This window comes from Ursus maritimus, unplaced genomic scaffold (genome assembly GCF_017311325.1).
Source record: "Ursus maritimus isolate PB19 unplaced genomic scaffold, ASM1731132v1 scaffold_2, whole genome shotgun sequence".
NCBI classification, from domain to species: domain Eukaryota; kingdom Metazoa; phylum Chordata; class Mammalia; order Carnivora; family Ursidae; genus Ursus; species Ursus maritimus.
The window spans coordinates 103,283,875-103,299,632 of record NW_024424452.1 but is presented as its reverse complement, the minus strand read 5'-3'; the positions used below and the strand labels follow the sequence as shown (position 1 = coordinate 103,299,632).

At 56.3% G+C, this 15,758-nt stretch overlaps 1 protein-coding gene across 1 annotated transcript; it reads left to right on the top strand.

Annotated features, from left to right (window-relative positions):
• Positions 1-4,594: 4,594 nt before the first annotated feature.
• Positions 4,595-14,778, top strand: REN (renin). The gene is made up of 9 exons (XM_008685160.1): positions 4,595-4,692; positions 7,729-7,879; positions 8,443-8,566; positions 9,170-9,288; positions 10,214-10,410; positions 12,574-12,693; positions 13,083-13,227; positions 13,501-13,599; positions 14,448-14,778. The coding sequence occupies exons 1-9, from the start codon at positions 4,595-4,597 to the stop codon at positions 14,607-14,609; spliced, it is 1,215 nt and encodes a 404-aa protein (XP_008683382.1). The 3' UTR covers positions 14,610-14,778.
• The last annotated feature ends 980 nt before the right edge of the window (positions 14,779-15,758 follow it).

The following is a 15,758-nucleotide window of genomic DNA, read 5'->3' as shown; positions in this document are numbered from 1 at the left end:
TAACACACGTAATGGCTGGCACAGGGGAGATGTGGGGCCACGCACCAGCTATAAATTTAGGACGCATTACATACCTCCTAGATCTTGGTTTCCTACTGTGTCAGAGGACTACTGGTCCACTCGCCACCCAGGGCTGACGTGGACATTGGGAGGAGACCCTTCTCCCTCCAGGCCCTTGCTTTTTGCGTTGGGCCTTCCCCTCCCCCACTCACTCACTGCTGTCATTTCCGGATGTGCAGGTCCCACCCCCTCGTTTATCAAAGACTTTGGCTTCTGACTTAACAGCCTTCCTCTACCCTATGCCCTCTGCGATCCTTCTGGATGACATCACCATCCACGCAGATGGTGACCCGGCCAGCACCCTGGCCTCTCCCCTCCTTAAGTGCCCTCCTGCCAAGGACCTCACCCCCACATCCTGCTCTGGCTTTGCCATCATTTGTCACTTCCGTACCTTGAAAAAGACTCTCTCGAACATCCCACTCTTGACCAGCTCTTTGTCATCTGCTGGCTTTAGGCTTCAACTGTTCCCACCCCCCTGCCCTTTCTTCACCCATGGTCCTCGGCTTCCTTCCCATTTGTCCATCTGTCCTATGCTGTCCTTCTTTCCCACACCCCCCTTCTAGGCCACAGTCTATCATTCAATACATTTTTGCCAGGACTCTAAAACCCTTTGTCCCTCCTCTCTGATCACCAACAGGGCACCACCCCAGCCCTGGATGAAGCCAGCCACACACTGTCCTGGTGTCCGTACCCGGGCAGCCAAGCACTGCGGGGGCAGCCGGAAGGCAGAGAGCAGGGCAGGCTGGCTTCCTACGAAGGTGTGATCTCCAGCCATTAAAGGTCTTCCTTCCTCCCAGAAACCCTCCTAGTTTCCCTGGTCAGCTCCTTCTCACTTTCCGTAACTATCTCAAGCCTCCTCCGTGTCCCTCACGCCTCCAAACCCCATCCATCCCCAAGTCTCAGCAGAGGTCCTTGCTCCTTGCTTGTCTGAGAAGGTAACAATCAGCACACAGGAAGGCCCTCAGCTTCCGGGACCCGGCAGGTAAGTGGCAGGTAAGTGGCTGCAGGCACGTGCCCTGCCTGCTCACCTTCCTCACTCCCACCTGCTCAGGAGTCCTACGGTGGTGATTCCCTCTCCTCACTACTGAGTCCTTTCTAGGCCTTTAAATATATTCAACTCCCTCCCACCATTAGAAAGGAAGGAGGGAGAGGGGCAGGGCTGGGAAAGGAGAGAGAAAACACTGCACTTGGTCCTCACTCCCCTCCAGCCACCACTTCTTCCTCTTCATTATCCCCAGCTTCTCAAAATAACTGCCTGTTCTGTACCACCTTCATCTCCCTACTTCCCCTACTTCCCGTCACTCTTCCACCGTCCCTGTCTGGATTCCCATCCCTCTGCATCACCAAAACAGCTCCCACTAAGAGCCCCCATGGCCACCTGTCTACATTTTAACCCCTGTCCTGCCTGACCTTGGAGCGGCACCCGTCATTGCTCCTCCTTTGCTCCAGGGACACCTACTGGTTTCCTCCTGCCTCTCCGTTCTCCTCTCTGTGGTCTCTTCCTCCACCGCTGACCTGTGAAAGCTGGAGTCTGGGGCTTCCCATCTCTTTGCCTTCTCCCCTGGCTAAAATTATTCACATCTGTGACATTAATGACCAACTGCAAATAACGCATAAAGCTTTCACACAGGTCCGTGTGTGCACCTGCCTTTTCGTGTCATACCTGGGACATGTTTTTTCTCCCCACCCCCCCTTCACCTGGGATATTTCAAAGGAACCCCACATTCAACAGTCCTCAAACTCATGGTCTCCCCAGACCTCTTTCCCNTCTGGAATCCCGATTCTCTTCCACTGCACCCTCAGTATCACTGGGCATCCAGAAGCCTCCCTCTCCTTCACTCCCAATATCCCAACCATCACCCAATTTTATTTCCTGAATCTTTCTCAAAGCCATCCAATCTTTTCTACCTCCACCATGCCCACCTCCCCTGGTCCAACCTAGTTTGTGGCTATGGCTGTCTAATTGGCATATGCCACATGATTCTGGACCATTCTAAAGTCCTGCTAAGCCACACTGTAGCCTCCATGTCTTTGCAAAACACATCTGGTTACATCATCATTCCCTTCTTCACCTGTTTACCCCTTGTGCTCTTCAGGTGAACACAGCACGGGGCGCAAGAACTTTCGTGGTTTGACACTCAAGTCCGCTCTGGGATGAGTTCTGGGACATACAGCCTGAGCTTACAGGCTGACCGCGTCCGTTATTGTCAGTGTGATCCCAGGCAAGTTCCTTTCTGAATCCTCCTCTATCTGTTTCCTCATCTATAAAATGGAATAATAAGGAGACCCCCTCATGCGGTTGTTAACAAGAGTTGAACGCCTTAGGCATTTAGAATGGCATCTGGCACGTAATAAACATTCGGCAAGTGTTCGGTCTTCCCACCCTCTGCCTCCCCATCTCATCATTCGCCCCACTTCCTCTGCTCTCTGTCTAGCCACACTGGCTTTCTTTTGTGCCTCATTCTCATTGTGCTTCCTCTTTCCACAGGGCCTTTGCACATGCTACTCCCATTGGGACTCTATTTCTCTCCCTCTTCAGCTATTCATTGCCCTGCCTACATAGCCTTCAGATCAAAACCCAAGTGTCATTTCTTTGGAGATGCCTTCCTGGAGCCCCCTGACTGTGCTGGTCATCGTCATTATTTTACATTTATGTTGTGATGATAATTTCTCTCTCCTACAGACCGTGGGATCCACAAGAGCAGAAATGGCATTTACTTTTGTCACCTTTGTGATCCCAGCGTCTGACAAATAATAAATGCTTGCTGAATATTGTCTAACGAGTGAAGAGCACCAAAGCCTACAGGAATGCTTAATAAACATTCTTTCAATCTGACAAGACAGATCCCCAACTCTGAGGGGCTTTAAAAAGCTTTCCCCTGCCCTCAGCTACCTCCCTCCCTGCCAACCCCAGTGCCTGAAAATTCCCCAATAAGTGTCTACACCAGGAAACATCAGATCCTCCCATCGTTCGGTGATGGGACCAAAATCTCAGGGGACCAAACATACTCATTAGCCAACACATTAGTAACTGAGATCAGCTCCTCTAAGTCTTTTTTTTCTTTCAAGTAGGCTCCACGACAAAGTGGGGCTTGAACTCACCACCCTGAAATCTAGAGTCAGACACTCTACTGACTGAGCCACGCAGGCACCCCGTCTCCTCTAAGTCTTTACCTCTCCCAGCTGGTGCAGAGAGCAGCACCCTGGAGGCAAAGGACAGAACACTAGAGGGTCTGGCACCCTAGGGGCCATCCAGCACCTGCTCTGTGCTACAGATTTAAGGACTGAGGCCCAGAGAGGGGAAGGAAGGGGTCCAACATCACATAGCAAGTTCGTGGTAGAGTCGAAGCCAGAACCCAGGTCCCAGACATCTAGCCGAGAGCCAGCTCCCCAGTTCACTCGTTTGATAAGTGCTAAGCACCGCTTCGGTAAGAAGCTGACACATGTCTACAGAGGTAACTCTGAGAGGGGGCAGCTGAGGTCCGCACTCTTCTGGAAGGGCTTGCTTTGCTCAGTGGAAGCCCACAGCCGAAGGCAGTCAGTTCCAGGCTGAATCAGGGCCTGCTGCATGGAGCAGGTGGGGCTATTTGAAATGCACGTGGAAGAATGAGCAGGGAGCAGCCAGGAGAGGACATCGGAGCCCGGATCCTGGGATTTAGGGGCCAGGTGTGTGTGTATGGAGCGCTGCCCCAGACTGCAAACTGCAAGGAAAAGGGACGGCAGCAGAGACAGGGCCCAGAAGGGACTCGGGGCCAAGCTGGAAGGGAAGGAGGAGTTGGGAGACCAGCCGCCCCACCTCACTCTTCTGCAGCAGCTGCCCCAAGCCCTTGAGGGCTGCCCTTCCCTCCCACCAACACTGGGTCAACTGCCAGTGGACAGACACCCCTTCCCCCAGCTCCCTGCTTCTAGGGGGCCACATAAGGGCTGTGGTATACTTCCCCTGGGCGGCTGCTGCTGACAGGCCCTGAGGCCCTGGGTCTGGCTGTGTTGCGAACAAGCCAGGAAGAGTCACCCAGGTTCCAGAAGGGAACTGAGACACGGTGTGGGAGAGGCCAGTCAGGGATACAGGGATACAGCCAGGTTAATGCAGAGGATGGAGCTTGAAAGGTATGGAGTGTGGAGTCTGGCCGGGAGGTGGGAAACCTCGGTTTTGCTCCTGTCTCAGCCCTGACCGTGTTCCTGAACGCTGCCGGTTCTCATCAGCCTCTGCCTGGTTGAGGGTCGGGGGTCAGGGGTCGCAGGGCCAGGCCGAGATGGGGCTGCTGGCGTCACGGGGCACACAGCATTGCTTTCCCACAGCCCTGCTCCCCTGGCTCCAAGGCTCTGCGTCGGAACCTGGTCACCCTTCACCCACCTAGCCCTGTCCCCTGTGTGGGGGGGTTATTCCTGGCTGCCCTCCGTGTGCCCCAGGATCGTAAATCAGGGCACAGCAGAATCACAACCATCACAAGGGTGGAGCGCATAAAAGGCAAAGGGCTCTGGGAGCCACAAGGCTTCAGGGGATCCTGGGGAGAGGCGAGCACCCAGGCGGAGCATGGACCGACTGAGCAGAACACCTCGCTGGGGACTCCTGCTGGCGCTCTGGGGCGTCTGCACCCTTGGTCTCCCTGCAGACCCTGGCGCCTTCCGACGGTAACTCAGGCTGAGAGGGTGGGAGGGGGGCACAGGGGTTCCTGACACCCCTGGCTTCCAGATAAGGGGTGTGATCCAGTCCTCACGACCAACTGGGAGGGAGGTGCGATCCCATTCAGGGAGGTGACTCCCCAGAGTCACATGGCCAATAGTGGCACACTCCTCAGGCCGAAAAGCCATGTCGTTTGATCTCTGCCCAAAGCTTTTGCTCCCTGCACCGATCACCAGGCGAGGCACTTTGGGGATGATTAAGACCTACCCTTGTTCTCAAGGAGCTCACAGCCTAATTATTAAGAAGGGGGTGGTAGGGGTAAGCCTACCAAGGAAGAACAATATAGGGGTTGAATACAAGCCTCCTAGCATTGCACTGTCTTGGTGTTAAATTCTGCTCCAGCAGCGGACCTGACTAGCTCTGAAAGCGTGGGCACGTTACTTAACCTCTCGAGGGCTCGGTTTACCATTTTTAAAAAACAGATAATAACAGCACCTACTTTGCTGATCTGCTTTGAAGATTTAATGAGATAACGTAGGCAAAGCCCTCAGCGTGATGCCAACATGCGGGAAAAACCAGCTGGTGTCAGCCCTACAGGCTGGATTGTCGCCTGCATTAGAAGAAAGCTTAAGGCGGCCCAGAGGAGGGAGGAGGAGGACCTCAGACCCACAACCAGGGCCAGGCCCTATGGGAACTGGGCTCATATGGTTCACTAGGTTCATTAAGGCCGCAGAGGGGGGAGAAGCAAGATGATGAGGACCTCGGGGAGAAAGGGTTTCGTGTGGGGAGGGCAGGTAGAACCAGAAGACCGCAAGGTAAAAAGGCAGGTGGGGCTTTTTGTGGGTTTGTTAAGATCTCACTGTTAAGGAATCCCTACACCCCAGTGGGGCTCGAAATCACAACTCTGAGATCAAGAGTCACGTGTTCTACTGACTGAGCCAGCCAGGCGCCCCTAAGAGGATAGGTCTCAACAGCCTGTAAAATGCCTAGGATTTCACAGGATCTTTCTGCGTATCTCAAATCCCCTTCCCGACAACCCAGCAGTCCCATTTTACAGGTGAGGACACCGACGCTCAGGGGGGTCACGTGAGAGAGGCTGAGACTCAACACACATGGGACCTTTTATTTCCAGAGCTTCTTCCCTTGCTCTGAGGCTCCCAGAGGGTAACTGCTAGGGTAGGGGTGTGGGGTGAGAGTGCGCCTGGACGCAGCCCCCACCCCCAGGGTAGAGGCAGAGCAAGGTAAAAATGTTCTCGCTTGTTCTCTTTAAAAAGAGAAGAAGAAGGGGTTGGACCAGGAATAGAGAAAGAGGCTTTTGAAACAAAATGTTGCCGCCTGCTCTGTGCGCGGCGTCCCGCAAGGCACTCTGGGAGACCTGAACACAGGACCCCATCTCTAGGTGCTCGCCTAGCCTCCGGCACGCACATTCTCCACGTGCTGAGCAGCGGGCAGCTTCCTTGATCTGCTCACTGATTTCATAGGGGAGTTAATGGGGGCTCAAAAGGCCCAGAGAGGTTAGGTAAGTTGATCCGAATCCTACAGTAATAAGGGATTTAAGCGTGTGCCCACAACTGCTGCGTCCGCACCACCAGACAGCACCACCTCCATGGGCACGACGCTGTGCAGGCTGTGAGCGCCCGGGGGAAAATGAAGCAGGAGCCCAAGCAAGGGTGGGGTGTGGGGAGAACGGACTTTCTAAAAGGAGGACAGTAAAGGTAAAGGTCCAGAGCAGAGGCTGTTCAGGGTAAAAGGTAGAAAATGCACCCTCTTTGGGATCAGACCTTCTCTGCCCCTCCATTTTCCCGTCTGTAAAATGGGAATAATCACCCACCCTGTGGGATGGCTGAGAGTAAGATCATAATTGTGAAACTACTTGGTGAGCAGTAAACGGTGACGTGACTATGACAAGCCATGTCTGTTACGACAGGACACTGGCTGGCAGGAAAGCTGCATTGGGATCCGTGGGCGTGAGGGGGTCCGGGAGCTCTGGGTGTGAGCAGGAAAGGACAGTATAAGTAGACGTACAGTTAGAAAGGAAGACAGGTTCCCCATAAATTGGGCTGGAATCCTGGGACCCCCTGGCCAACAGCTAGGGACACCCCCCCTCAGGCTTCCGCAAAGGGCCTTCACATGGGAGCCCTGGGGATGTTCTCTGGGAAACAGGACCAGACACACTGCTTTGAATCCCTGCTCCATCCTTTCTGAGTCACCTCATCCCTGTGAGCCTCTGCTTCCTCATCATAGAGTGAGGACAGCAACTGGCCTCAGGAGAGCTATGCGGGGGCGTGTGCAGTGTTTGGCCCTCACCAGGTGGCAGCTCCGCGGCGTGCTTCACCCCCACCCCCAGGGCAAGAGGCAGGTGTCAGGGAAAAGAAGCAGCAGGACTGGGACTGAGGCTCAAGAAGGCACATCTTTCCAAGGGGAGGGGGTGCAGGCACTCTGGAGATGCTGGGTGCTCTCCCCACTCCACCCCTGCTCCAACCCACAGCCCTAGCCGGCTGTCTACCCCGGCCTGGCATCCCGGCCCCTGCAGGCTGCGGTGGGTGCCTGCTGCCACCTACAGGCCTGCCATGGCACTGCCTCCCCCTGCCCTGCCTTGAGGGGAGCACGCCCGTCGTCATCTTAGAGGGAATGTCATTGTTGGGTTTCCTCCTCTTCCTCCTCCGGCTCCTTGCCGGCTGGAGCTCCCTGAAGGCAGCGATGATCTTTATCTTTCTATCTCTAGTACCCAGCGCAGGGCGGGCACAGAGTAAGTGTTCAGCATGTAATTATGGAACGAGAGAATAAAGGAGCACATGGCTTTGTAGTGATAGGGGTCAAAATCAGCAGAAGGAAGTGCCCTGAGGATCATTTAATACCAGCGCAGCTGACGTGAGGAGCCTTGCAAATTCTCTTTGAGAGCCCTTAGAGCACAAGGGCGGTTCTGTGGTGTCTGGGCTAGGTTGGGTGAGGGAGTGTTGTACTAGAAGCTTCTAGGACCCCACCATTATTATGGCGGAGTACAGAGCTCTTCTGGGTTTTTTTCCTCCTTCACCCTGGGCCAGGATCTTCCTCAAGAAAATGCCCTCCATCCGGGAAAGCCTGAAGGAGCGAGGCGTGGATGTGGCCAGGCTTGGTGCTGAGTGGAACCAGTTCACCAAGAGATTCTCCTTCGGCAACAGCACCTCCCCCGTGGTCCTCACCAACTACCTGGATGTGAGTGCCCGGCTGGGGCCTTGCTCCTCCGTCTCCTTTCTCTCTCAGGCCCAAGGCTTTCTGGGCTCTTTCCACGCTGTCTCTGACGGAGTTGCGGAGACACTCTAGGCAGCCTATAAAATTCCCATTTCAGAGCTGGGAAGGCTGAGGCACAGAGGGCAGAAAGGAGCCCAGAGGCAGATCTAGGTTGGGAACGCGGGAATCCAGGCTCTGGGCCTCGAGCCCAGGTGTCCACGGTGGGCAGGACGGGTACATGACCTCAGGGGCAGGTTCCTGTGACCGGACTCTGCACAGCTTGACTGCTGATTGCATCAGGAGCCCCACGGGAGGTGGGGCACCTTCCTGCTTCATTTTCAGTATTTTTATTTTGCCCTCTTGTCTCGCTTCCTGGGAAGTCCAGTGTCGGTGCCAGCCTTCCCCCGGGCCCTGCCAGAACATGGAAACCCAGAGAGGCTGTGTGATCTCCCTCATCTCACCCCACGTGCCGGGGGGGTATTAGGCAAAACCCCAAGGCCCAAGGCTCCCGAGCCCCTCCAGCCACCTCTTTCCTTTCACCCCCACAGACCCAGTACTATGGCGAGATTGGCATTGGCACCCCACCCCAGACCTTCAAAGTCATCTTTGACACTGGCTCGGCCAACCTCTGGGTGCCCTCCACCAAGTGCAGCCCTCTCTACACGGCCTGTGGTGAGCCCCCCCCATCTCTGCACGGCCTGGGGTCCCTCTCTCCAGGTCCCCTCCGCGCCTGGCCAGTCCTGCCTCACGCCCTCTGCCACCATCAGAGCTCTCTCCTCTCTGCCCCTGCTCCCACTGCCCTGGAGAGGAGAGACAAAAATGTCCCCCATTCTCCTGATACCTCCACCAACTAAAATGGCAAGCAGGAGGAGTCCCCAGCCCACCCACAAGGCCATTTCTCCCCTTTCCTGAGATCGGGAGGGTACTGAATTCTCAGACCCACCCAGGCACTTAGTGTCTTCTACCCCTTTCCTTAGTCCACAGCCTCTTAGTGAGTGCTTACTGGGACCAGAATCTTTTCCTCGTCCCTGCATTAGAAATTACTTTGAAATGCCTCATTTGAGACAAAATTCTCACAGATATGGGCACCTGACAGGGGCTCAGGAAACACAGTCTTTGATTGATGAAGCACATTTTCAAGCCTCCAACCTCAGGGCCACCCCACCCCTGAACCTAAGCCCTCAATCACTGGGACCATTCACCCAAGGCACCTGCCTCCGAGCCCCCCAGCCCAGGCCTCTCTTGGACAGACCTGAGTCTATGTCCCTCTGCCAGAGATTCACAGCCTCTACGACTCCTCGGAATCTTCCAGCTACATGGAGAACGGGACAGCCTTCACCATCCACTACGGAACTGGGAAGGTCAAAGGCTTCCTGAGCCAGGACGTGGTGACTGTAAGTGGGAGTGCCCCAGGTCATCTGACCCCTGCCCTTCTTGCCCCCACCTGCGGGCCCAGACTTGGGGAGGGTACGGTTCAGCCCACCTTGGAGCCTGGGAGGGGATGGAACCCTGCCCTGCCACCTGCCAGGGGCCAGTGAGGCCAAGTGGCAGAGCCTGGGACATAGCAGGCCTGAGTCCCTGACTCCCCGCGGGGTGATTTATGGAGCCTTTTACATCGAGCTCACGGGAGAGCCTGTCCTGAGCCCTGCACTCAGCTAACCTACCTGAGGTCACCCGGATCTGACTGGGTTCTTAACCAGACCCCAGACTAAAATCAGAGTCTGAGTCAGGGTCAGCGGTACTGGTGACATTAGGGTCAGGCATAGGTTTTAAGGTCACAGCCGAGGTTAAAGTTTAGGATTAGGGCCAGGGCTTGTTTTTCTTTTTCATTTGGTTTGCATCTGACCCTCTCCATTCTGGGGTTTCTCCATCTCCTGCTGTCAGAGTTACAGAAGGGGTACACGTGGAACGTGAGAGCAAATCAGTATGAGCCCTTACCTTCCCCTTGTCTGTGACAAAAGGGGACAAAGACTGGCTGGGCTGAAGAAATCCTTACCAACAGTGAGGGTGGGGAGCTGAGGCCCAGTCCTGTCCGTGTGGAAGCTGGGCCCCTGGGGAGGGGGTGTGGCACATTTTCTGTTACTTCCTGGCAGTATGGCCTTCTCAGCCTCTGCCCCTCCCAGTCCCGGGGCAGCCCCGGTTCTCTCTGGACCCCCACAGCCTGCACGAGTATTAGAGGAGAGGATATGTGTGTGGGGGGGAGATTGATGAACTAGTCTCATCCCAAATCGCTCCACCCGAGGGCACATGGGCGCTAGACTAGACGCTGGGCAGAAACGGGGCAGTGGACTTGGTCTCCTCTGGTCCTTCCTTCCACAGGTGGGTGGAATCACAGTGACACAGACGTTTGGAGAGGTCACAGAGCTGCCCCTGATCCCCTTCATGCTGGCCAAGTTTGATGGGGTTCTGGGCATGGGCTTCCCTGCACAAGCTGTTGGTGGGGTCACCCCCGTCTTTGACCACATCCTCTCCCAGGGGGTGCTAAAGGAGGATGTCTTCTCTGTGTACTACAGCAGGTGAGCCTGGGACTCCAGGGGCCACGGCAGGGGGAGGGAGGGAGGCAGGAGAGCTGGGAGAGTAGGAAGAGAGTTGGGACTGGAATTGTGACGTGTTCCTGATTAGGTGGTATTCAACCCGTATGGAGAATTCCCCTACCCAATATGGAAGCCACAATTAAATGTAAACTAATTAAAATTAAAAAATTCAATCCTGAGTCACACTAGCCCCATTTCAAGTGCTCAGCAGCCACAGTGACTCGTGGCTACATGCTGGGTCGTAGAGATACAGGACATTTCCATCATGGTAGAAAGTTCTATTAGCAGTGCTCTAGAACAGGAGGAAAATGCAGGGTGAGGGTGATGGAAAGGAAAGCATTACTGTACGGGGCACATGACTCCACTCACACAGAAAGCTGACTTCATTCATTCATTCATTCATTTGCTCCTTCATTGATTCAACAAATATTGGGTGCTTATGTGCCAAGCACCATGGAAGGTTCTGGGGTGTAGCCATGAACACGGTGTACAAGAGAGAGTCCCTGCCCTCACAGAGTCTGGAAGGAAAACAAGAAACATCACGGCACGATGAGCAGCAGCAGGGAGCGTGGGGCTGAAACACATAGGTGCCTCTCCACTCTGGGCGGAGGGTATGTGCAGTTCAGCCGGCCCTGGGGAACGCTTGTCGGCTGTACAGCAGGCTGTAATCGACCCCAAGGTGCTGGGTTTGGAAAGACAGTAAGAGCCGGACGTGAGGGATCATAAGGGTAGGAACACAAGGCTAGTGGAGGGGAGGGTCAGGGCCCAGAGAGATCGCACAGGTAAAAGGGAGAAAAAAAAATGCAAGGCATTGAGCAAAGGCCACCGATGGGCCCCGTGGCCAGGGGCAGGCTCGGGCAGAGCTGTTTAAAAAGTAGAACGTGGCAGCTAGCCCACAGTTGAGAGGTAGATGTGGGTGTCAGGAAGTGAGGGCAGGTGTAGAATGCCCTGAGAGATTCGACAGGGAAGGAAATGTCAGGAAGGGGGTCCAGGTGGAGACGCAGGGAGAAACAGAGGGAAGGGTGGGTGTTTGGAAATGCTGGCGGAGGCCAGAGCCTGCTTGCAGGTGGAGGAAGAAGCCAATGGAAAGCGAGAGATTGAAACTGGGAAAAAAGGAGATCATTGAGGGCCCAGGAGCCTGAAGGCCATGGGAGCGAGGAGAATCCAGCAGGCAGGAAGAAGGGCCTTGTTGAGAAGAGGGCCTGCCTCTTCCTTGACCCTGGGACAAGAAGGAGGGAATCTCAGAGGAATCTTGACATGTTGGGAGTGGGGCAGACGTTGCTGGGGCTGGCACATATGCGCAACTGTGCAAAGGCAGGTACAGGTGCCCGCGTAGCATGTGCCAGCCCCTGGGCACACGTTTGCCGGAGAGCCCCGTCCCGCACATACACACGGGAAACCAGCCCCGCAGAGTAGGCCCTGAGCTGGGGGAGGCAAGGGGATCAGCTGTGGACGGGGCACCAGGGGCCTGGCTCCACTCACCCCACCCACCCCCTGTGTGACTTCGGGCAAATGACTTCACGTAAAGGGTAAAAAGAGGGCATAATTCCCACCCCGCCCAACAAGAGGCTGGTGAGGCTCCGCTGAAACATGGGCCCCCTTTCCGCTGTGTCTCTTTCCTGCAGAAATTCCAAGTAAGGAGCCGAGCCCCCCCCCACGGCCCTGACCCTCCTGAACACCGGGGCCAGATTCACAGATGCCACCAAGCCCAACTCGCCTCCGCAGGCCCAGGCCCTGCCGGATGCCGAAGCTGTCCACTCCTCCTTCCAGTTCATCTCCTGCCCCTGACCCACCCCGACCCCACAGGTCCCGAGAGTCCCCCCACCCACCATTCTCAACCTGCAGATCCCCAAACCCAAGGGATGGTGCGGCCAACTCTCATCCTGCTTTCCTCTTGCTGCCCTTGTGCCAAATTCCTTCTCGGTGGGGATGCTTGATCAGTGCCCCGAACTATCCTGGAGCCTCCACTGGTTGGGCTTGGGGAGGGGCGAGAAAGGTGGAGAGGTGGTGTTCCTGCAGCCTCCTGGCCATGCCACCCTTCCCGCCCTCCTCTGCCCCACCCTGTACCCTTGCCCAACTTCCCTTGTTGCTGGGGTGCTGGGTCTCGAGGTTGTGGGTCTTCAGGAGCACTGATATTTCCTCTAGGGATTCCCACTTGCTTGGAGGAGAGCTCGTCTTGGGAGGCAGCGACCCCCAGTATTACCACGGAAATTTCCACTACGTGAGCGTCAGCCGGACCGGCTCCTGGCAGATCAAAATGAAAGGGTCAGGAACCCTCGACCCTCCCCGCTCTCCAAAAATGCTGCCGCTGCTGGGGGTGGGGTTGGGAAGGTGCCGCTTTACCATCGTGTCCTCTCTCCTAATGCACTCACTTCTTAAGGCACAGCCAACAGTTGCTCTCTGAGCGCTCTGTCCAAGGCTGGGGAACGTGGAGATATGAAGAGCAGAGGGGGAGGGGGTCCACTGAGAGGAGGTGGCAGGTCACCAAGCCACCCGGTATGTGCTGGGGGAGGGGATGGCACCTTTCTTCCTCCAGCACATCCTGGGTCCACCAGCATGACCTCCTGTCACCGGGCTCAGTCAGGGAAGCCACGCAGCCTGGTGGTGTCCCATCAGCCTGCTGTCTGTCTGACGCTCCGACTGGCCTCCCCCAGGGTGTCTGTGAGGTCGGCCACCGTGGTCTGCGAGGAGGGCTGCATGGTAGTGGTAGATACCGGCGCATCGTACATCTCGGGTCCCACCAGCTCCCTGAGGCTGCTCATGGACACCCTGGGGGCCCAGGAGCTGAGCACAAATGAAGTAAGAAGCTGGGGGAGCGGGGACACCACGGGCTGGGGTGCACCACCTGCTCCAGGCCCCAGAATTACCCCAGAAGCAGTAGGTCCCGAATGGGGCTATTCTGGGCCTTCCCCTCCTGTCCTCTCCCGATTCCCATGTGTGGCTTGGTGCCCCAGGGAGGGGGCAGGCCCTGTGCCCAGCCCCCGCCAGCAGAGGGCCCCAGCCACAGGCACGGGGCTGTGTCTGCTGGGGGACTTCCCACACTCAGCGGGACCCCCTTTGCCTTCCCCTCAGTATGTCGTGAACTGTAACCAGGTGCCTACGCTCCCCGACATCTCCTTCCACCTTGGAGGAAGAGCCTACACGCTCACCAGTACAGACTACATATTACAGGTGAGGCTGCAAGCTGCCCCTCAGCGACAGGGAGGACAGGTGCTCAGAGGCTGCCTAAAAGGGACCAGGCCTCGTGCGACATCAGGGCTTCTCAAACTTAGCTACAGGTTAGAGTCACCTGGAAGCTTTAAAAATCCAGTAACAAGGGGCGCCTGGGTGGTGCAGTGGGTTAAGCGTCCGACTCGTGGTTCCAGCTTGGGGTCGTGATCTCAGGGTCATGATCTCGGGGTTGTGAGGCTGAGCCCTGAGTGTGGCTCCACACTGATCACGGGGTCTGCTTGAGATTCTCTCTCCCTCTCCCTCTGCCCCTGGCCTGTTCTCGCTCGCTCTCTTACACACAAATAAGTAAATAAATCTTTTTAAAAAATCCCAGTAACAAGCCACATCCCCTACCTATTAAACCAGAACCTCTGGGGGCGGCACCTGAGTATCAGTGGTTTTCAAAACTCCCCAGGTGACTCCAATGTGTCGCCAAGTTTGCCAGTCACTGCACTCAGCCCCTTGTCTCCGTCTTCTCGGCAGCTGCCCCCAGTAATGCTATGCTCCTATACTCTTACCCCCTTTTATACACAACAGACTTAGGGCAGCTAAATAACTTGCCTAAGATCAGAAGTTCTGCCAGACCGTAAGCTCTTGAAGGTAGCACCGTGCCTGATGCCTGCTTTGCCCAGTATCTAGCTCCGTACGTGCGTCCAGGAGGATGCATGGTGACTTGAAAGGGCAAGAGAGGCCGGAGGAGGTGGGGGGGAAGGGGGGATGTTGCTGAGGACAGCTGCTGGGTTCAGGTAAGGGGGAAGGAGAAAGGTTATGTGCCAGGCAGTGGGGGAAACCCTCTTGCTTCCTGCCAGGATCCCTATGGTAATGAGGACCTGTGCACCCTGGCCCTCCATGGTCTGGATGTCCCACCGCCCACCGGGCCTGTCTGGGTCCTGGGTGCCAGCTTCATCCGCAAGTTCTACACGGAGTTTGATCGGCATAACAATCGCATTGGCTTTGCCCTGGCCCGCTGAGGCCCTCTACTGCCCAGGTGGGCGCTGCCTTGGGCCCTAGCCCGGAGCTAGAGCACTCTGGGACGCTCCCTTGCCTGTGCCCTCACGCAGGGGCATGGGGTGTGGAGCTCCTCCCGGACGCTCGCCCTGCCTCCAGCACCAGCTCTTCCCTGCTTTGAGAACAAGCAGAATAAAGACTTCATGTTCACAACCCCGTTGCACCTGGGTTCACTGGGGTCTGAGAAAAGAGGCGCAGCGGGGATCCTGTGCAGACAGGAATGTGACACAAATGACAAACTACGCACTCACCCGCACGCACAGGTTCCTGCGTGCGCGGATGGTGCCATTCAGCCCTGCTCAGGTGGAGCTGCTTACACACAGAGCTAGCTCCTTGCTCTCTGCAGCCCCTGCGGGACCAGGGCTCATGCTGTGACAGTGGACTGTGGGTCAGAAAGCTGCTCCTAGCGGGAGGAAGCCAGCCTCAAGCTCAGGCTCCACCCAGCCTCTCAGGCACCGAGAGCCCCCTAGCCCCCCGGCCCACATCACCATTTACACATGCAGTCTAAGACTCCATCACCTGAAAACGTGGAACACCAGAGATCTGACTGATACTCCCTTTGTACACGGGAGGGGGGGGGAACAGACTCAGAGAGTGGAAGGCATTTGACCAAGACGGCTCGTCGAAATGCATAAAGTCAAGATTAGAAGCCAGCCCATGTGACTCAGGTGCTGGGGGCACCTCATCCCGTGCAGGGGTGCTTTCACAAGTACAGAGCTGCACACACCCTGGCAAGGGGCCCACGGGCACAAGCACACAGCCACACACACTGCTGCCCGCACCCCCAGACATGGGGCTCGACAGGCTGAAGTCTTCTCCCACTCTTACTCGGGCTATCGGTATGGGGGTGTATGTTGGGGAATGAGAGGCAGCACCGAGCTGAAGCCATGGGCGCTGTTCCCCTTCGTGGTAGCTGTTCACCCCTCTTTTGACCAAAGAGGGGGGAGCACAGAGTGGCCCAACCCGGCCTCCGGCAAACCTCATACCTCTAGAATTACAACTCCTTGGAGTGGAGTGGGACCCGGGGGCTCCTCTAGGGCAGATTTCCGAAGGCAGGAGCTGTCTGCAGGGTACAGCGCAGGGCCAAGAGCACGAGCCTGGGTTCAGGGCCC